The sequence below is a fragment of the Adiantum capillus-veneris genome, chromosome 8 (genome assembly GCF_014529385.1).
Source record: "Adiantum capillus-veneris isolate H3 chromosome 8, ASM1452938v2, whole genome shotgun sequence".
Taxonomy (NCBI): Eukaryota; Viridiplantae; Streptophyta; class Polypodiopsida; order Polypodiales; family Pteridaceae; genus Adiantum; species Adiantum capillus-veneris.
Genome location: NC_140938.1, coordinates 117,124,520 through 117,146,000, shown reverse-complemented (window position 1 = coordinate 117,146,000; position 21,481 = coordinate 117,124,520). Strand labels below are relative to the sequence as shown.

The following is a 21,481-nucleotide window of genomic DNA, read 5'->3' as shown; positions in this document are numbered from 1 at the left end:
TTCTACGGAGGAAAGGCTCAGGTACAAGTCTCTATGCTACTCTCCGTGAAGTTCTCTACAGTCTGCCGCTCTCGGGAAATTTGGAAATCGTTACGTGTAATAAGTATTAATCATGCAACCCTTGGCACCCAAAAACCCAAAACGCCTCACGTTCACATTCCGCACCTTATCACTGCCAATTCGCCCAAATTGGACTGCTCATATTGTACTAACCCGTACCGTATGTACGAGACCGTACCGTACGGTTGTACCGTACGGATTGGTTCCATACGTACGTGCGGATGCAACCTTGCTGAAAAGAAATATACCAAGAACAGAACGTGAAGTTGAATGACCACGATAAGAAAGATACCCGACTTGGAAACCAATTGACAATATCACAATGCAGTGAAATTAAATGGAAACAATGACCCAAATACAAGAAGTCTTAGAACAGAACACAAAAAACTGGGGTGCAGTTGGTAAGAGATGAGTCCAAGGGGAGAAATTTTTGGGATACAAATGGGCACATGATAGGCTGATGGGTTTGTAGAGGGGAAGATGCTCTGGTGAGTTTAAACTAAATTGAGAGAATAGGGATGCTAGAACTTGAACGTATATTAAAACAACTACATATGGCTTACTGTGAGGGATAATAACATTTTACTATGGAGGCATTTACAAGCAGCAAGGGAGCACCATCCAAAGTGGCTAATTGTATTATTCCTTGTGGTAAAATCTTTTGTACTCTGTATGGCCCTTTCCAGGTTGGGACCAGCTTCTTTGCTTGTTTTTAATATATTGCCTGATAGAGCAACACGATCGAGCCTTGGTACTATTTGAGGTTTGAGAAGATGACGGTCATGCCATGCTTTGCGACGAAGTTGCTCTGCTTGCAGAGCCTAGGAAACCAATTTGCGGCTCCCTTCCAACAGGGAGAGACGAGAGACATAGACAGAGTCCATACCCCAATTAGCAGGCAGACTACCTACTCAAGGAGATCCTAAGTTGAATTCAAACGGAGTTATGGCTTCCAAGCCAAAGGCTAGTTGGAATGGTGTGTAAGTGGTTGTGGCTTTGAAAGAAGTGCGGTATGCCCAAAGGGTGCCGTGGATAGCTTGAGCCCAAGAAGCCGGATGGAGATGACATGCTTTCCGTAGAAGGGCAATAAGAACCTTCATGCTCTCGCCTCTCCATTGGCTCTAGGGTAACAAGCACAAGATTTGCGATGAAAAGTCTTGTAGTTGGCCGGCAAAGTCAAAATCAGCTTATTGAGAAAGTGATTGTTTCAATTATTGGTGATCTCCAGGGGGCACCCAAACCTGCACAATATATTTTCATACAAAGTATTGCAAGTGCAATCAGTTGTTGCCAGTACCTCAGACCTCTGCCCACTTGGTTGTATAATCTGTAGCCACAAGTAGATACTTCCGATTACCTGTTTGAGCCAAGGGAGAAATTGACCCCACAAAGTATAAACCCCATCTCTTAAAGGGTAACCATGCCATGGAAACCTACAAAGAACGGTTGGATTGCTTACCTGGTTTCGGTCCACAATGCTGACAAACATCACAAACTTTGTGTTGGGTGTAAAGGCCCGCTTTCACACCCCTAAGTGACCCTTATACTTCCACCCTCGTAATAATAAAACATGACATCGAAAAGCGTGTGATTATTATCACACAACCCAAACTCTGCGGTCTTCTCTCTCTCACGCTCTCTCTCGACTACATCAACGTTTTGCATTGCATGCACCTAGAAAGGATTACGCTCCCTTCAAACTGGTATTAGAGCAAGGTTCTCGCCTCCGCCTACGCACAGCATGTCTTTGCCCTCTCTCTCTCTCTCTCTCTCTCTCTCTCTCTCTCTCTCTCTCTCTCTCTCTCTCTCTCTCTCTCTCTCTCTCTCTCTCTCTCTCTCTCTCTCTCCAACCTCAACCCACAACGCTTTCTCTCTCTCTTCGATTTCAGCCCAGAGCCTTCTCTCCACCACTTGCACAACATTCTCCTTGCCAACCTCCTCTATCGCTACTTTCATGTGACCATATATAAACTCAGCTGTGATCTTCTCCCCTACTTTTCCTGCATCTACAACACGCAAGAAATAGGTGCCCAAACAAGAGGACACAAGAATATTTATTATGTGGCGTCTGCGAATGTTGGACCACCGATCTGAGATAATAATGCATCCAAACCCCTTCCATCCTGCTTTCACTAAAGTGCCTTTTCAATTCAGGCCTTTTGCTCATCTAACAGGGTGGTCCGCATCTTGGTGTAATCAAGACCGGTCCACATGTCAGTAGGCCCAACCTATGCAATTGCTTTTACCATTTTCTTCCATTGATCTGTGCGCAAAACATTGAAATATATGTTGCAGTCAATAAGAGTGCGACATATCTCCATCTCTACCACCCTCTGACGCTCTTTAGTCCGAGCTTGCGAAGAGATGCAACTAGGCAAAGTGGTCCGCTTTGGTTTGTCCAATGTACCTGTATCACGTGGCAAAAGCTCATCATCTTCGTCGCCAACACGTGCCCTCTCCTGCCAGCAGGGGTTTGCGTGGAAGCCGAACCTTCTCCAACCTGTTTCTCCGTACCAGGCTCGGTAAGTCTCCAACAAAAGCATCGTGTAAAGCATCCTGCTTGCTGGGAGTACCTTGCACTGTAGGTGCACCACCCGGACAATACTCCTCAATGAGGTGCTCCCTCAAAGGCTTTGGTATTTTTGCACATGCACCAATCTCATTAGTGCACCCAATGCCGGTCAAGTGCCTCTTGACTCACGTTAAGGTACTAGTGTGTTGGCCCGTCAATACTTGCATTGCCATAAGCGCGTGCCGGAACCTTGTTGGGAAGCGGTCGTGATTATGCTCAACACATTAGTGTGGAGCTACCAGTTGGGGTTGGTCTTGCGCCACATGATGAATTTCTGTGAAGAGTGCAAACACATGAGGAGTAGAGGGAGAGGGGTCGCGAAGAGTACGCGCAACGTAGGAAGAAAGGGTAGAAGGAGCAAGAAAGAGAGCGGAGCCGGGAGCTTACCTTTCTACGCGAGAAAGGCTCAGGTACAAGTCTTTGTAATATTGTCTGTGAAGTTCTTTGCAATCTGCTGCTCTTTGGAAATCTGGAAATCGTTACGTGCAATAAGTAATAAGAATGCAACCCTTGGCTATTAGCCTTCCAGATCACCCAAAAGCCCAAAACGCCTGCGTTTTCATTCCACACCTTATCGTTACCAATTCGCCCAAATTGGACTTCTCCCACCATACTCAACCGTACGATATGTACGGAACCGTACCGTACGACTGTACGGTATGAATGGTTCCGTACGTATGTACGGATGCAACCTTGTCATGTAGCACTGTGAGGGCTGCAATGGGAGGTGCCCGCCGCTAGGACCTGCTTCGGGGTAAAGCGACTGAATAACTATAAGGGTGTCACTTCGAAAAATCACATCTAGCCGCAGCATGTCATAGAGCGACAATTATTGAAAGGTGTCCTTCAAGATAGTCTCTGTTGTAAGTTTTCCTTTTTCCACTAGTATTCCACTAGTGGTTTCTCTGGTACCTTGATCTGCTGTAGGTCGGCTAGTGCTTCCAAGAAGGCTTCATCAATGTCGAAGAGCACAGATGCAAACTCGCTTAGCACTAGGGGATGGCTTGTGGATAGCTGGAAGCGGGTATCTACTAGTGGGATAGTGGGTTGGAAGAGTGGAATTGGTTGGAAGGCTGAGACCCAAGGATGCCCTCTAGGCCCGAGTGAGGACACCAATGGGCTTCTCTACCTGCTTGAGTTGTCATTAGGAGCCACCACATGAGTAGAAGGTGACAGTTGAGGGATGGTGCCATCTGCTATCAAATTGATCTTTGGAAACGTGAACTCTTGTTGATTTGGGCTTGTGCTTGAAGACGTGGATGTGTGTTGCGTCAGATAATCGTTACCGTAGTGATATTTAGCCTCGGGACAATGATGGCAAGGAGGAGACCCTACGAGAAAGGGGCATTTGCTTCGGTAATGACCATATTCCCGCATCTGTAGCAGATGGCTGAAGTGTAGAAGCTTTGAGGGGCTGAGGGAGCATTGGCATGATCAAAACTTTGAGATGTGAAAGTACTTGGCATACCTTGCATAGGAGGGGTATTCAGCAAAGGTGGCATGTAGTTTGGATGGCCATAGAGGGAAACCATGTTAGATGCAGGTGGCGGCCCTTGTTGAAGAGTAGGAGCAAGGTTGTGTTGTATTTTCCGCAATCCTATTAGGTAGTAGCAATCCTTGTCCTCATGTCCAGACTTTCCAAAGAAGTGGCAGTAAGCCCGAAGCGGACATTCATGTGGAGGGTGCCCTGGAGAGCGACATGAGCTACACCACACCATGGCCATAGGCTCTTGCTGAGCCCTGAGCTCTTCGAGTTAACGCTTCATTTGGTCTAAAGCCTCTTGACGTGAAGGCTTCTTTGGTCGAAGAGAGAAGGATCTCTCCTCTTGAAGAGCACGTTGTAACTTCAATGCTTCAAGATCCTGCGTAAAGAAGTCAAGGGGTCAAGTGGACTTTCCAAGAGTACAGAGGCAGCCTCTACCTGAGGAGAGTCGTTGAATAGCTTCCTTGCCTCCTCTATCCTAGTAACAGCAACGACAAACTCCTCCAGAGTGGCTTCATGTCGGAGACTCTCTAGGAGCTTTTGTTGAGAAGTCTTAGGAAGAGCCTTTTCTACCCACTTCTTGACCATAAATTCACTTGGTTGCTGGGGAAGCTTGGCGACCAGAGACTTTGTTCTAGTCATGAGTCTGCAAAATTTCATTTGGCTGGAGTATCGGGTTGGCCAACTCATCAAGAACCTTCTCTTGGAAGTCCCCCTGTCTGAAAGCTTCACAGAACTGATTTCGTAATGTGGCCCAAGTCGTGAAGTGGTTCTCTGCAAACTGACTGTACCATTTATCTGCTAAGCCATCCAAGGTTGATGGGAAGAATACTAGGTAGGCCTCTTCTCTGTTGAGGCCACGACCCCTGCAGAGGGATGCAAATCTCCTAGCATGTTCGTCTGCATCCTCTGTGAAGAGTCCTCTAAAAATCGGAAACTTTATGTTCACCTTAACCGGGACGCTTGTGAGCTCCTCCATGGCTGCTTGCTTAGGAGCGTGTTTCTCAAGTGCTTGTTGTAACAGAGTGGGAAGGTGACCTGGGAGGTGAAGGACTCGTTGAGGGAATGCGGGTATCCACGTGGGAAGATAGGAATAATGGGGCTCGTGGACTTCTACTTGGCACGAAAGGTTGACACTTTCTGTGGTAGTACTTCAGAGGGCTCAATAGTGGGCTTTGTCGCTCTTTTGACTGCCTTATAACAACCCACCCAAGCTCTGGGCGCTGAGATCCTCTAACTTGCTGGATAGTCTAGATCCACAGGCCCGACTAGACCACACCTGTTAGATAGAGTTGAGAGACTAGACCAGCTAGCCTAGACTAGACCACACCTGCTAGATAGGGGCGAGAGAGACTAGACAAGCTCGTAGTTACCTGGAATGGGAAATCGGAACGGGGGACGGGGAACGGCAATGGGCATGGAATGTCATTCCCTGTTACGAATACTCACGTCTGAAACACAGAACGAGGATTCGGAACGGGAAGTTGGAATGGGAACGCGGAACAGAGACCTGAAAATGGTAATTCCCTGTAACTATGGACCAACTAGACCAAGCTGGTTGAGGCGAGGTCTAGCTAGACGAGGCGAAGATGGACTAGACCAAGTTGGACTAGAGCAAAGCTGGTCCAGACCAAGTTGGACCACACGAACAGACTAGACTCGGCGAGGAGCTGAACCGGCTAGCTCCTCAACCTATAGCTCAACGGAGTGGAGTGACACTTTAGTTGAGGTCCCACCGGGCGTGCCAAAAATGAGAGCACCTATAGCAGGGAAGGTGTGCCGTGCTCTCTCTACAGTGGGTGCTCCTCAGTCTAGTATGCAAGAAACCTCACTCCAACAGAAAGAAAACATCACTCTCAAAAAAAACGACAACTCAAAGCACCACAGACTAAGAACTCAGTGGAACTCGACAACTCAAAGAACCATACAGCCTCTCGCTTGGCAGCGCACTCAGCTCCAAGCCCAGACTCAAGGGTACAATGGGGGTGTCGAGGCTCCAATGTGCAGGGACGGTGCAGACGTGTTGTGCATGAACTCAAGACTCGAGACTCGAGACGCTCGACCATACAAAGTAGATGATGATGATGATGATACTGACCAAGACTACAAACAATTACGGATATATACAACCATAAAGAGCCACCAACGGCTCACAATATCCAGTCCAGCTAAGTCTATCTCCAAACTGTGGTGGTGGTGATCTGGCCCCGTGTCGGCTAGACTACCACCCATATCCTGCCACGTGTCACTGCCCAGGCGAGAGTCCGTCCAATGTAAACTGCAGCCTAACCCTAACTAAATGTCTGTCCCGAGCCAGTGACATTGTAGCCCTGCTACATTCACATCTATTGGCATAACAAACCACCTGTGTGCCTCTTCCCGCCTCCCATTTTATGATTTACCCTCTTAACAGGAGAAATGTAGCCCGCTGGGCAGATCGAAAAACAACTAGACAAATCTTTTTCACGCCAACAAAAAATAAAACAAAATGCAACTAATTAATAGGTTCCTAAAACCCCCCCCCAGCGCTCCCCGCCTGCCCTCTCAGCCCCCCCGCCAGCCCTCTCTGCCCCCCTTGCTGCCCTGCTTGTCCGCACGCTGCCCCACCCCTGCTGTAACAGCTCGCGACACTGCCGCTGCTGCAGCCCCGCCCGCCACTGCCACCCGCAGCCAACCCCCTGTTGCAGCCGCTCCCACCATTGCCGCCCCCGCCCGCTGCTGCTAGCGCTCCCGCATTAGCCGTCCCCGCCCGTTGCCCCCCCCCCCCCGGCCCGCCTGCTCTTTTTCCTCTGAGTTGCATCCTGCAAATCGGTACATACAGCATTGACTCCGTTTTGGGGCAATGCTTTGCATGCCTAGTTCCAGATTCCGCCTGCCATCCTCTTCTTACACCACAGCAGTAGACACAGATGGAGGCTCCAGCTTCGCCACGGAGGGACTCGCCTAAAGCCCCCTCGCCCGACCCCGCTGAGCCTACCATTCGACTTGCTCTTTCGCCGACAGAGCAAACGAGCCTTGCCGCAGAGGTAGAGCGTTTGCAGGCGACTTCGGTCATCTGCAAGGTTCTCAGCACCCGACCTAGCAGAGGAGAGCTGCGAGACCTTCTCCAGGCCCGCCTTCTTGCAGAGGTGGGCAAGATCTTGGATGTCCAGATTCTCGGACGGGGGTACTACCAGATCGAGTCTGAGACCTCCGAGATGGCCTCCAAGGTCATAGCTATGAGTCCACTGGCCATCCGAGCATCCGCGCCCACTTTCGACAGTGGCGACATGGTTTTGACCCGACTTCGGATGTGCTAGTAGAGGAGGCAGACATCCCCATCTAAGTCTACTTTCAGGGTTTACGGAGGGAGTACCTTCCACTTCTCTCCAGGATTGGCTCCGCCATCGGGACTGTCCTGGAGACACCTCGTACGGCAGCATCAGTAGCTGCAAAGGCAGCTCGCATCCCTTCAGTTCGAGTTTTGGTCAGAGATACCCACACGCTCCCGAAGGTCATCCTTCTGCCTCGGGTGAGTGGGGGTTGGTTTAGAAAGAGTGTGGAGTACTCGGGTCTCCCGAACCAGTGCTTCATTTGCCGACATATGAGCCACCTAACGAAGGCCTGTCCACGGAGGAGGCCACGACCTGCACCTCAGCCTCAGCCCCAACCTACCAAGGCTGGGCCGCAGCCACAGCCAGCGGCACAGCACACAGATTCAGAGCAACCCTCCGAGCCTAGGGCTCCAACGGAGGAGGGGTGGCAGCTGGCCCGTGGCCGTCGACGCCACAGGCCACAGCGACAGCCTGGCACTCAGAGTGGCCCTCAGGTGCCTACTCAGCAGTAGTGGGTTCCCACGGCGAACCGCTTTGGTCCTCTTGAGCAGGAGGAGCTGAAACCGGCCTGTTCAATCCAAACAGGGCAGTAATCTTTACTTCAAACCTTGATTTAACTTTCACCCATTATTAGTCGTCTATTTTACCTGTACTTTCAAGACACAACAAAGGGGAGAGGGATACAGGCTGCTAGATTGCACCTGTATGAGTAGACGGACACCAGATTGGCCCCTAACTTAGGCGCCCCTTTCGGTATTTCTTTATTGTTCAAAAGAGGGAATAAACGCTGTGGTTCCCTACAAGCTGCCCCGCACAAACTTGGCTGAATTTCCACTGTTCCAACCCGATTTCGGCAGCATAACTGTACTAGAACCCTTCACAGTCAGTATTCCCACGCATTGGCCGACTTTCCCGACGCATACGGGCACTTTGCAAAACCTGGCGAGAATCTGCAGCACGCTGAATTCTCTGTTTTCAGCCCTGAAAATGCGCCAGATCACCTGTACAACGGTCCCCTTGCGTCCCCGAACCTCCTGGGGGTATTAGGGTCCGTTTAGGGCCAAAACCCTAAACCTGCAAAAATACACAGCAGGCTGTAATTCACTGTTTCGGGCTCCGTTGCGCGTGCCGGTCGCATCCGTAGCAAGTCCTCGAGCTCCCGCACCTGTAGGGCTACTTGCCCTTTGAATCGGACGAGATTTCTGGCGTGAAACCTCTCCAAATTCACCTGTACCTCCGGGAGGATTAGCCGCTAGCTAATCCAATACCTGTGCAAGAGGCTCTTGCCTCGGCAATCGCGCATGAACCCACACAACTGTACATTGGTCAAATGAAGAGCCCACTAGAGGGGCATAACATACTGCCAAAGGGGAGAGAGAGGGCAGTGCGTAGCGTGCAGGGCATCACTCCTGGCACCGCACTGTGCATAAGAGGGAAAGCAAGCACTCCATAGCTCTTAACCTGTGACAAAACTGAAAATCAGGCTCTCCCCCTCCTAAATTCAGCGCCACTTCTTGTTGCATGAGGCAAGTGCACCAGAATGTGCCACTTGGCACATTTACAAGCATTTTCCCGTTTCGGGGTTGCCGCCTAAAAATCTCCCAACCGGTTGCCCAGTTGACTTCACGGCAGAGTAAGAAAATGTTCCCCTTGTCATTCCGGAGGTAATGACTTCAACACATTTTCAGGTCCCAAAATAGCAGTTCCCTAAATTTTAGGAGATGCTGCCATTGTATCTTTCTAGGTCATCCGACCCGCTTTGTACACTGCGGCCACATCCAGAATTGAAATGTAGCCTCTGTAGCAAAGGATTCCACATTGGCTAGTGAATGACCCCACTTGGCTAACCATAGTCCTTGTCCAACCTTAGTGCTCTCTTGCCCTCAGGCCTGGACTCCCTCTGGACAGTTCCACACTAGCTATGCAATGGAGGGCAGTTAGATTTCCCGATGGGTGTTTCCAAAAAGTGAAAGTAAATAGATAATAAGAAAGAAATCAACAAAAGGATAGATAGTAGTCACACACTGGTGACATACCCCCCTCTTGAAATCTCAAACGTCCTCGTTTGCATCTATGTCGCACATGCTTACTGTCAACACTGATGTATTCAACACCTGTCGACACATATACCACACATACATGCTCATTGTCAACCCTGGTGTATTCAACACCTCGTCGACTCATGTATTGCCTGCGTGTGCACCCTGTCCCAATGACATAGTGGTAGCTTCGCACTCTGCCATTGCTTTGAGTCACTAACTTTCCAATGACAAAATGGTAGCTGACAAAATCCATAGCAATACTTTCCCATGGTTTATCTGGAATAGGTAGTGGTTGCAATAGCCCTGGTGCCTTTTGCCTGTCAAACTTGACCTTTTGGCATATTAGGCATTCTCGCACAAAGGCATCCACATCCCTTCTCAATGTAGGCCAATAGAAGAATGTCTCAACCGCTTTAACAGTAGCATCGATACCACGATGCCCTGCATACGGTGGGACATGACTCTCTTCCATAACTTTGCGTCGCAATGGCTTTGTGACACACAATCTGCCATGCATCATCATGAACCCGTCTTTAAGAAGATAGTGTTCATGACGTTGTCCATCCATTAGTTGCTCGAAGACCCTTGCAAAATCTTCATCATTTGCATATTGTTGTCTCATATCATCAAGTTCATGATGATAAGGAATCGACACAGCTGAAATTTGTGGCTTCCTTGACAAGGCATCAACCACAACGTTCTTCTTGCCTTCACATGCACAATCTGAAAATGAAACATGGACAAAATATTTGCCCATCGCATATGCTTCTCAGATAACTTTGTTTGTGTCAAGAAGTACCGCAAGGTCTGATGGTCCGTTTGGACAACAAAGTCTGCACCTAGCAAGTAGTGTTTCCAACTTAAGAGCGCATGAATCACAGCCAGTAACTCTTTCTCATAGACCTGCATGGTCATCTCTGGCCCTTGCAAAATTCTGCTCTCATAGGCTACTACCCTGCCATCTTGCATTAGCACTGCACCAATGCTACTACCGCAGGCATCACACTGGACCACAAATGACTTCCTAAGATCTGGCAACACAATGACTGAATCCGAAGTCATCTTTTCCTTTAAGAGATTAAAAGCTGAAATTTCTTTTTGTGTCCATCTAAAGGTGACTGCCTTCTTTTGAAGAGCATGTAAAGGTGAAGCAATCTCAGCGAAATTTCGGATAAACCTTCTGTAATAGGAGCATAGTCCCAAAAAGCTTCGGACATCGTGCACCGTCTTCAAATTTGGCCATGACTTGATCGCTTCAACTTTTGCAGGATCCATTCTGACACCATCCTTTGAGACAAAGTGTCCCAGAAAGTGGATCTCTTCCAGAAAAAATTCACTTTTCTGTGCATTGATGAGCAACCTATGACTGCGTAGCTCTTTGAAGACAATGGCCAAGTGATGCCTATGCTCCTCTTCATTCTTTGAGTAGACTATCATGTCATCAAAGAATGTACCAACAAACTGCTGGTATGGACGGAAAATTTTGTCCATCATCCTATTGAACATAGCAGGAGCATTTGTGAGACCAAAGGGCATCACTAAAAATTCGTAAAGGCCAAACGTTGTTCTAAAAGCAGTCTTGTGCACATCCTCTGATCTAATGCGGATCTGATGGTACCCACTCTTTAGATCTATCCTGCTAAACATAGCTGCTCCTTCTAATTTGTCCAAAATATCATCAATTCTAGGTATAGGGAACCTATTCTTGATGGTATTCTTGTTCAGTGCACGGTACTCGATGCACATACGCCATGCGCCATCCTTTTTCTGCACCAACAACACTGGAGAACAGAATGGAGATGAACTGGGCTGAATCAGCCCCTTTTCTAACAGCTCCTGTACTTGGCCCATTATCTCTTTCTGCTGAGCCGCACTAACCCTGTAGGGAGGCTTATTTGGTGGGCTACTGCCTGGCACCAAATCTATCGCATGGTCCTCGAGTCTCTCTGGCGGTAATTGAGACGGTAATGAATCGGAAAAACAGTCACTGTACTGTTGTAAAAACATTGACCTTTCTTTATCTAGCATAGATAAATTTGATTCATCACAATCTGACACTTCACGTGCAAAAACCAAGTACGCAGAAAGATGCTTTTTCATTACAGAAGTAATAGCACAAGCTGATACAGTAGGAATAGACTCCCCTTTAAGCTTTACATCCAGAATGTGAGTCTTTCCCCTGCTCTGTACAATGATCTTTTTGTTGTAGGCATCCATGATTCCCTGTACACGAAACAACCAAGGAATACCTAACAACACATCACATCCGTCCAGTGGCATGATGTAAAATTCTTCAGCATCTACATAGGACTGGATATATAGACGCAACTTTCCAATGATGGGTGTCACAGCCTCTGTATGGCCAGGACATGCCAAACCTACCTCTGCTGTATACCCCATCTCTTCAGGTCTGATTCCCAACTTTGAAGCCAATTCTGGGGAAATGAAGTTGGCTTTGGCACCTGGATCAAAGAAGATAAGCACTGTTTGATCCCTGACCTTTCCCCATGCTCTGCAAAGCTCACTTGCATCTGAATTTGGCTTGTCGCACACCATATCTGGCACTAGACCAACCATGGGCTTCTTTCCTTTCCTGTCCTCCTTGTCTTCAGAATCAGCTGGCCTTTTCTTTGTAGGACAATTGTAAGCAATGTGGCCATGCTGCTCACATATAAAGCATTTGTTCTCTGTCCTCAGGACCTTCTTTTGCTCTTCTGACTTGCGAGGAAAACGTCTTTTCCATTTCTTTGCTGGTCCTTTTTCTGATTCAGCCGTAGCTTTATCTTTCCCTGCGTTGGCTGACTCCTGAGTCCCTTTAGGAGCCTCATTGGAAACGTGCTTCTTGGCTGAATTTTTCTTGCCTGATCCTTCCTTGACGCCAGTGTTAAATTCACAATCTTCTCCCTTGAGCAAACCATTGCCAGTGTTTGCTACCTCAATGAGCTGCGTCAAAGTAGTGACTTTTGTCTTCGTGCAGTATTTTCTCAATCCTTTAGATAGGCCACAACAGTATTTTTCAATCTGTTCTGTCAATGGCACAAACCTATAGGAAGTTACTAGAAGTAGAGCTTTCCAAAACTTCCGATTGTAATCATCCAGATTTCTGCAAGTGGCAACATTTAGCTGGTGCCATTCTGTCATGACATCTGCTTCAAAATCATCAGATAACCATGCTGCTGCAAAAATCTGCTTGAAGTAAATCCATGTGGACGGAGCTTGCACTTGAAGCAATAAAGTTGTCCACCATTGTCCCGCATTCCCTGTCAAGAAAGTGGCTACCTTGCGGACCTTTGAAGCCTCTGTAAAGTTTCCCCCTGTATAGGCCTTGTCAAACTGCTGGAGAAATCAGAGAGCCTTCTTCTTGTCATCAAACCCTGTAAAGGTCGTGAATGACACACCTTTGCCACCTTCTTTGTACGGAGTTGGCCTCTCGAGCGGCGTTAAATTGTCATATGGAAGTGACTGAAACATGGGAACACTATTAGGGTTCATCTGTGTTCCTTGGCCGCTATTAACTTGACCTGGAAACGCCATATTTGGCTGCTGATTTGTAATTCCAGCCATACCAAAATTTGCTTAGCCTGTAAGTTGCTTCCCTGCCTATTAGAACCAGCTATAGGTTGCTGAAAGGTGGCGGGCTGAACTGGTACAGCTTGAAAGACTGGCATCTCAGCCACCTGTTCTTGCACCTTAGGCATAGGTTGTGGAGACTGCATGTTCTCCGTCAAGTGTACAGGTGTTTCCATTGACTGTGCGGTATGAATCACCTGTGCTCGAGCCTTAACAGGCTTTTGAATATGATCCACTGACCCAACTTGCTGAGACGGAACAGGAGGTTGCAGAAAGGCTAAAAACCTCGGGTTCTGCATTACTTGTGTCAACATAGCGACAGCAGTAGCCAACTGGGTCCTGAATATATCGTCATCAGTCTGTGGTGGTCTTGAGGACTCACCCATTTCATGTGTCTGTTGACCCTGTGAAGAGGAAACCTCTTCAGTCACATCATCTGGTCTGTCAGCCATAATTGCAATTCCCTGTGTCTGGTCTATGATCCCCTGTGTCTTCAAGTCCAAAACTGCCCAAGGCTCACTTCTATGGGCAAAAGTGATTTAATCCCGTCCATGGAACCATGAAACCGGCCCGTTCAATCCAAAAAGGGCGGTAATCTTTACTTCAAACCTTGATTTAGCTTTCACCCATTATTAGTCGTCTATTTTACCTGTACTTTCAAGACACAACAAAGGGGAGAGGGATACAGGCTGCTAGATTGCACCTGTATGAGTAGACGGACACCAGATTGGCCCCTAACTTAAGCGCCCCTTTCGGTATTTCTTTATTGTTCAAAAGAGGGAATAAACGTTGTGGTTCCCTACAAGCTGCCCCGCACAAACTCGGCTGAATTTCCACTGTTCCAGCCCGATTTCGGCAGCATAACTATACTAGAACCCTTCACAGTCAGTATTCCCACGCATTGGCCGACTTTCCCGACGCATACGGGCACTTTGCAAAACCTGGCGAGAATCTGCAGCACGCTGAATTCTATGTTTTCAGCCCTGAAAATGCGCCAGATCCCCTGTACAGCGGTCCCCTTGCGTCCCCGAACCTCCTGGGGGTATTAGGGTCCGTTTAGGGCAAAAACCCTAAACCTGCAAAAATACACAGCAGGCTGTAATTCACTGTTTCGGGCTCCGTTACGCGTGCCGGTCGCATCCGTAGCAAGTCCTCGAGCTCCCGCACCTGTAGGGCTACTTGCCCTTTGAATCGGACGAGATTTCTGGCGTGAAACCTCTCCAAATTCACCTGTACCTGCGGGGGGATTAGCCGCTAGCTAATCCAGTACCTGTGCAAGAGGCTCTTGCCTCGGCAATCGCGCATGAACCCACACAACTGTACATTGGTCAAATGAAGAGCCCACTAGAGGGGCATAACATACTGCCAAAGGGGAGAGAGAGGGCAGTGCGTAGCGTGCAGGGCATCACTCCTGGCACCGCACTGTGCATAAGAGGGAAAGCAAGCACTCCATAGCTCTTAACCTGTGACAAAACTGAAAATCAGGCTCTCCCCCTCCTAAATTCAGCGCCACTTCTTGTTGCATGAGGCAAGTGCACCAGAATGTGCCACTTGGCACATTTACAAGCATTTTCCCGTTTCGGGGTTGCCGCCTAAAAATCTCCCAACCGGTTGCCCAGTTGACTTCACGACAGAGTAAGAAAATGTTCCCCTTGTCATTCCGGAGGTAATGACTTCAACACATTTTCAGGTCCCAAAATAGCAGTTCCCTAAATTTTAGGAGATGCTGCCATTGTAACTTTCTAGGTCATCCGACCCGCTTTGTACACTGCGGCCACATCCAGAACTGAAATGTAGCCTCTGTAGCAAAGGCTTCCACTTTGGCTAGTCAATGACCCCACTTAGCTAACCATAGTCCTTGTCCAACCTTAGTGCTCTCTTGCCCTCAGGCCTGGACTCCCTCTGGACAGTTCCACACTAGCTATGCAATGCAGGGCAGTTAGATTTCCCGAGGGGTGTTTCCAAAAAGTGAAAGTAAATAGATAATAAGAAAGAAATCAACAAAAAGGATAGATAGTAGTCACACACTGGTGACAGGAGCCCCCTACGCCAACCTCCACCTCCGCTTCACCCTCGCCCCCCTGCTCCCGTCCAATCCCCACCTCGCCCCCCTGCCTCTGTCACCCCACCCCGCTTCTCTTCCTCTCCGCCGCCCCCCCCCCCCCTCTTGCTTCAGTACAACAGTCGACTCAGGAGACCGGTCCCTCGCCGGCAGCTAGGAGATCTCTTGGCAACGCTTTTGCCACGAGTCGCCTAGCGAGAGAGGGTCAGCCCTTCTTGCGGCCCCCTCTGCAAATTCAGACATCTTCCCTTGCAGCTATCCCTCGTGGTCTGACGAGCAATGACCTCCAACGCCGCTGGTACTTCTTCGATTACGGGTTCACTCGCTTTCTCGGCGATTCCGCAACAGAACACGAGGCAGCCTGCTTCAGGGTCCATGCTTTGTTCCTCGCCGCTAGGGAGACGAAAGCCTTGGACTCAGCAGTTGGTCTCTCCTTCCCCCTCTGTGGTAGGACCGAGACAGAGTGGTCCCTCGACTCAGTGGTGGGATGGTTGCATACACAAGTTCTCGAGTTCTCTCACCACATGGGAGAACTTGGAGTTACAGATTTGCTGCAGACTTTGTGGCCACTGGCCAAGTTTGCGGTGACACCCCACAGACTCAGCAGGATGTAGGCACATTGTGGTGTACTTTTTTGCTGATACGCAGTGTTTGCCTTGCTATGTATACATTCATGAGGACTCCTGCACAAAGGAGGTTGCTTTACGCACGGCTCGCTCTGCTTGGGCTTGGGCTAGGCACTCACTGCAGTCTCACCTATCTAGAGGACGCTCGGATGCGGATTACTCCCCATCCAAGCCAGCCTCGAAGATAGCACGTCTTGCTGCTGCGGCAGCATCTGTTCTCTCTCGCTCCCCATGAGGATCGTCTCGTGGAACGTGCAGGCACTAGGTGGGCCCCAGTACAAATTGTTGAGTCGTTGTCACAGGTTGACCATTGGTGTGTAGGAGGGGACTTCAACATATTGGAGGACCCTTCTGACAGGATCGGAGGCAGCCATGCTACTGTGCATGGAGTCGAGTTAGCAGCTTGGGAGAGGTTGTGTATGACTTTGAGCGTCTCGGATACATGGCAGCATTCAGGCTTTGTGAGGCCTCCAGAGAGTCTTGCCTTCTTTAGATCGGACCGCAGAGTGGGAGGAGTGAATCTATCGCGGGTAGATCGCTTCTACACTAGTGACCACTTCAGTGACTTGGGGGGATCAGTGGGCATCCTGGCAGGGACATCCTTCTCAAACCATGCACCAGTGATCCTCACAGTGGCAGACAGGCAGAGGAGTGGGAGCACGTTGCTTCGCATCCCAGAGAGGGTCTTGTTGGACTCAACACTCAGAGAGAGGGTAGAGGCTCTCTCGACAGAAAGCATGGACAGCCAGGCTCTACCTGCAGACAGAGTGGCCTTAGGCCTAGCTCAGCTTAGCCACTTTTTTCTCCAAGAGTCTCTGGCTCAACGGGGTGCAGCGAGAGAGGAGGAGGAGCGTCTCAGACACGGCATTGCTTCACTACAGAGAATGCAGGAGCAGCATCCAGACAGTCCATGGTTGGAGGAGCAGTTACAGCAGGCTCGACAGGAGATTGCTTGCATAGAGGAGAGGCGTCATGAGTTTGTCTTTCACCGACAGGCATCTCAGTGGACTCAGGTGGGTGACAGAGTGACAGGTGCTTATTTTGAGACAGTGGGACATCGGCACTCGCATGCCAAGGTCAATCAGTTGAGAAGACCCAATGGGTGAGTTATTTGTGAGCCCGAGGATATGCGTGCAATTGCTACTGACTTTTACGGTGAGTTACTGTCGGCTGAGCCCCAGCCAGAGCGACAGGATGCATGCAGGGAGCAGGTTTGGGCACAGATGCCTTGTCTTGTGACTGAGGAGATGCGCCAGAGGCTAGAGATGCCTCTTCAGCTTGAGGAGCTGCACACGGCTCTTAGGGCCCTCCCTCGTGGTAGTTGTCCAGGTGAGGATGGGCTAACTCCCAGCTTTTTCTTGGAGTACTGGGACCTGCTTGGCCTAGATCTTTGTAGTGCCTTTCAATACATTCTGCACACAGGCGTGATGCCGGATAGCATGAGTGAGGGCCTGATTTACCTCATTCCAAAGGAAGGTGGCTCCTTGGATGAGATTCGACAGTGGCTTCCCATAACCATCCTCAACTCAGCCTACAAAATTCTTGCCAAGGCTCTGAGTTTGAGGATTCAACCACTTTTGGAGAGCCTTGTACATGGGACTCATACAGGTTTTGTCAAGGAACGCGGTATCCTTGACAACATCTTCACTTTCTGGGAGGCTTCTGCCCTGGCACGGCTCTGTGGGGAGAACCTTGTGATTCTTCTTCTCGATTTTCAGAAGGCATACGACAGAGTTGACTGGAACTTTCTAGAGGGAACTTTACGCAGGATGGGCTTCTCAGATGCTTGGATCAAAGGGATGTCAGCTTTGTACAGACAGGCTCACACTCAGGTGCTTTTGGCAGGAGGTAGAGTTGAGCGCTTCATGCTCACACGATCGGTCAGACAGGGTTGTCCTCTTGCCCCCTTTCTCTTTCTATTCTATACGGAGGCGATGAGATAATTTTTGGTGTCACAGCAAGTTGATCTCAGGGGCTTAGCACTCCCTATACGGGGGAATGAGCTTAAGGACGCTGAGTTTGCTGACGACTCAGCCTTGTACTTAGAGGGCCAGGAGGCCAATCTACACAGATGTGAGCAGGCTTTGGAGACCTTCTGTTGTGCATCGGGCGCACTGATCAACTGGAGAAAGACAGTGGCTTTCTCGGTTGGCAGTGCTCCTGTGCCAGATTGGATGCCAGGAGAGGGTTTCAAGTGGATTCTCCCAGGGACTGCAGTTCGGTACTTGGGTTGTCAGGTTGGTTTGGACTTGTCCCTCGAGCAGCAGATTGCTCCTCTTCTCCTGTCCATCAGGAGAAAGTTGTTACATTGGAGCTCAGCACGACTTTCGCTGGCTGGTAGAGTAGTAGTTGCCAACCAGGTGCTGTTGGCAACTATGTGGTACATCACTTCTTGCTGGATCTTCTCGAGTTCTTGTCTCAGCCAGGTTGAGAGGCTAATTAGAAATTTCCTTTGGTCAGGTCGTGACACTCAGATTGTCCGAGCCAAGGTGGCTTGGTCGGTCATCACACTTCCTTGTTCTCAGGGACGGCTTGGGATCATTGATCCAGCACAGCAGAGCAGAGCCCTTCTTGGGAAGTTCGTCATCAGAGGAGTTCTTCCGAGCGAGGAGCCCTGGTAGGAGTTCTTGCTGCAGAGGCCTCGTGCCACGGTGCCTCAGTCAGGAGGCCCTTGGCAACCTTCGACCAGATGGATCTTTACAGAGTTGCGCCGAGTTGGTTTGAGCAGGAGACTAGAAGACCGTTTCGCTGTGAGTTTGCTTCGATCTTGGGAGCTCTTACAACGTGGCCTAGAGCAGAGACAGCCGACGTGCACGGAGGAGTGCCTACGGCAGCCCCTCGTCTGCAACCCCATGGTTAGCACTCACAGAGGCCACTTGGTTGGGAGTCGGCCTCATGTTTCTTGGGGTCCCATGGCAGCAGGTCCAGCGCGCTCTCTAGGTGACTGGCCACAGTTCACAGGTTTGTCAGAGGAGGTGCAGGGTTTCCAGTTACAGGGCATGAGAGGGGTGCAGAGCAAATGTCATGACATCTCAGAGTCAGTTCCAGCTGAGTGGCTCACGCCTCTCGAGCCAGTACCACCCAGGTGGATGGGACCCTTCACACGACTGGAGGTTCTCATTTCCGTCAGGGCCTGCTCAGAGACTGTCCGAGCCCTGTTCTTCGAGCTTCAGGGTGGGGGACGATTACAACGAGTTGCAATAGAGGCCCCGCAGGTAGCAGAGTGTTGTTTCCAGAGGATCCGACTTGTGGGCATCTGTGGAAGGACTTGCGTCATAGACCCTGACCCAGCAGCTCTTGAGACTGGACACTGGAGGCTATGGACTTGGGAGTGTTGTCCACTGGCACGAGTACAGTGGGATCTTGGTGAGTGGCTATGGAGGGGCCCCCTCTCTTCTGCAGACCGCCCAGGAGTCCCCCTCTTTCAGTACATTGTTCGGCTTGGACGTCATATACTTGCAGCACAGAGAGAGGCCCGCCCCGCTGCAGCATGTCATTGGCAGGAGGAGGGCCTCACAGTCGAGTTCTTGGCAGCCTTTTGGGAGAGGCTGTGGGACTCCAAACAGCCGAGGCGCATCACTTTGTTTTAGTGGTTGGTTGCACGCAGAGCCACGGCAATAGGGAGTTGGCTTGTGCATGGTGGTCTCTCGGCCGCATGTGCAGCCTGTGACCAGTTGGTGGAGAGTCAGCATCATTGTCTTTGGGACTGTCCCTCGGCCCAGCAGGTGTGGCTACGAGTTCTTCGGTTGATGCCTGCTCTCTCCACGGCTCGACAGTACACTTGGGGGGCAGCGGCCTGGTCCACACTCACCGGCCCGGCACTTCAGTTTGAGCTATCTTCCACCAGCAGGATGATAGTGATGCAGGGGGGGCGACCTACACTCCAGCCTGCTACAGAGCTTACTGCACAGGAGTGGTGCAGTGAGAGAGAGGAGTGTTGGGAGCTCATCAGTGGCCTGACACTGTGGTTCATCTGGCGGGCCCGCTGTTTCCGCATCTTTGAGGCTCACCCTGTGCCACCAGCAGAGACTGTTCGTGACTTTTGGCTAGAGCTGATCCATACTCTCAGAGGACAGCTTGAGGGACTACAGGGTAGCTCCGACCACATGCGGGAGCGCCGCGAGGCTTTCCTTCCACTCTGGCGCCCTGGGCCTTTTTACACCGTTGTCCAGGGGGTGCTCAGATGGCACTACTGTCCACCTGTGTGGCTCTTCCCACCTCCCATCTCTTGATTTAGCCTCATTGTATATATGCTGTTTTTTCATTGGGAGAGTCCCCATCATGCTTGTTGTAGCCCTCTCTTGCAGAGGAGGATGTAGCCCTATGGGCAGTTTTCATTAACTAATAGAAGGATCTCTTTCTCGGGAAAAAAAAAAAGGTTCCGAACCTTAAACAATCATCTGCGCAGCAGCAATGGAGGTCCCCGATCCTACTGAACGATATGTCCACATGCGCAGCTGTCAGCCAAAACGCTCATTAGGACAAAACCCCACCTGTATGGCACCACTGTACAGCTTTAACACTAATTTTAGAAGAGTAATACCTTGCCTGATAACTGATTTTTTTACATAGAGGAAATTTTCAGGTAAAACATCTGTATTGCATTCATTTACACAGGAAATCAGCAGCTTCTCTCTGCCAAAAAAAACAAAAGTGTGGTGACTGTCCCCCATAAAAAACCAATGAAACTGCACGCCAGTTAAGTGTGAGTAGTATCACTTACAAGCCTCTGCTAATATCATAGCTAACCACAAAACCCTTTGTCCTCCCAGGAACATCCGCCCCCATCTCATGTCCTTCACCTTGAACAAAAACATGAGTTGAAAATCAGTTCACCAAATAAATCGTTTAAGAAAAGCCAATCCAAAAATGGCTCTTGTAGGGAGGAAATTATTTTGCTCAAGTTCTTTCGTCAAAGCACAGCTAAAATTGGCGCTCATAAGGCAAAAAGCAGTGAAACAAGACATACTAAGAGCTCAAATTGCCCAAGATTACAGTCTCACCAGCAGAGAACAAGTCTACAAAATTGATAAAATAAAGTTTTGTCTCTCCAAAACTGTAGTAAGACAAGAAGTAAAGGATGAATATTAAATAATGACACCAAGCAAAGTCATGGGATGCCTTTTTGTTCAATGAAATTAAGAGGTTACAGCAAGAGATGGCCAACCTGCAAGTGCATCTCCTTAGCAAAGAAACACACATTAGCACAAATTAGTACACTAAAGGCACAAATACGAAGCATGGAAGTTCAAAATCAGCTACAAAAGGTTGGTCAATAGGTCACAATCCTGACAAACAACTAGAAGGATACATCTTGGATGTAGACATAATCAAAGAAAGACTCAGTAAAGTGGTACCTTTTGTCGACCTTGGTGACCCAACAGACATTCAAAGTAAAGGGAAACAGGCCAGAGTTCGATACTATGGCATAGATGACAAGATCAAAGTTATGAAGCAGACCACGTCACTACAAGGCACATCAGTGTGGATCTCAGACAAAATGACGCCCCTACAACTAAAGAATAGAGCCAGGGAATAGGCCAAAGTCAGAGAAGCAAGGAAACAAGGAAAATGGGCAGTCTACAGAAGAGGAAAAGCTATCTTCAAGACCCCACTCCCTTGTAGAAGACATGGATATGACACATACACACATCTAGTCACCTCTTGCTTGGTTACAGAAACCAAGGTATGGATATCATGTTGGCAAGAGTAAGAGCAGCGAGGAAAGAAGGGAAGTGGTTAGTATACAAAC

At 49.4% G+C, this 21,481-nt stretch overlaps 1 protein-coding gene across 7 annotated transcripts in view; it reads right to left on the bottom strand.

The window, feature by feature from the left end:
• Positions 1-21,481, bottom strand: part of LOC147452827 (uncharacterized) — a 179,254-nt gene that overhangs the window by 80,074 nt on the left and 77,699 nt on the right. For 6 of the 7 annotated variants that reach the window (XM_086518426.1, XM_086518424.1, XM_086518423.1 and 3 more), the window contains 3 exons: positions 20,453-20,531; positions 20,273-20,364; positions 20,117-20,186 (listed from right to left, as the gene is read on the bottom strand). In XM_086518426.1, the coding sequence (XP_086374552.1) occupies positions 20,117-20,186; positions 20,273-20,364; positions 20,453-20,531 (241 nt within the window). The remainder of the gene's footprint in view (positions 1-20,116; positions 20,187-20,272; positions 20,365-20,452; positions 20,532-21,481) is intronic. The other variant, XM_086518422.1, reaches the window with a different exon arrangement.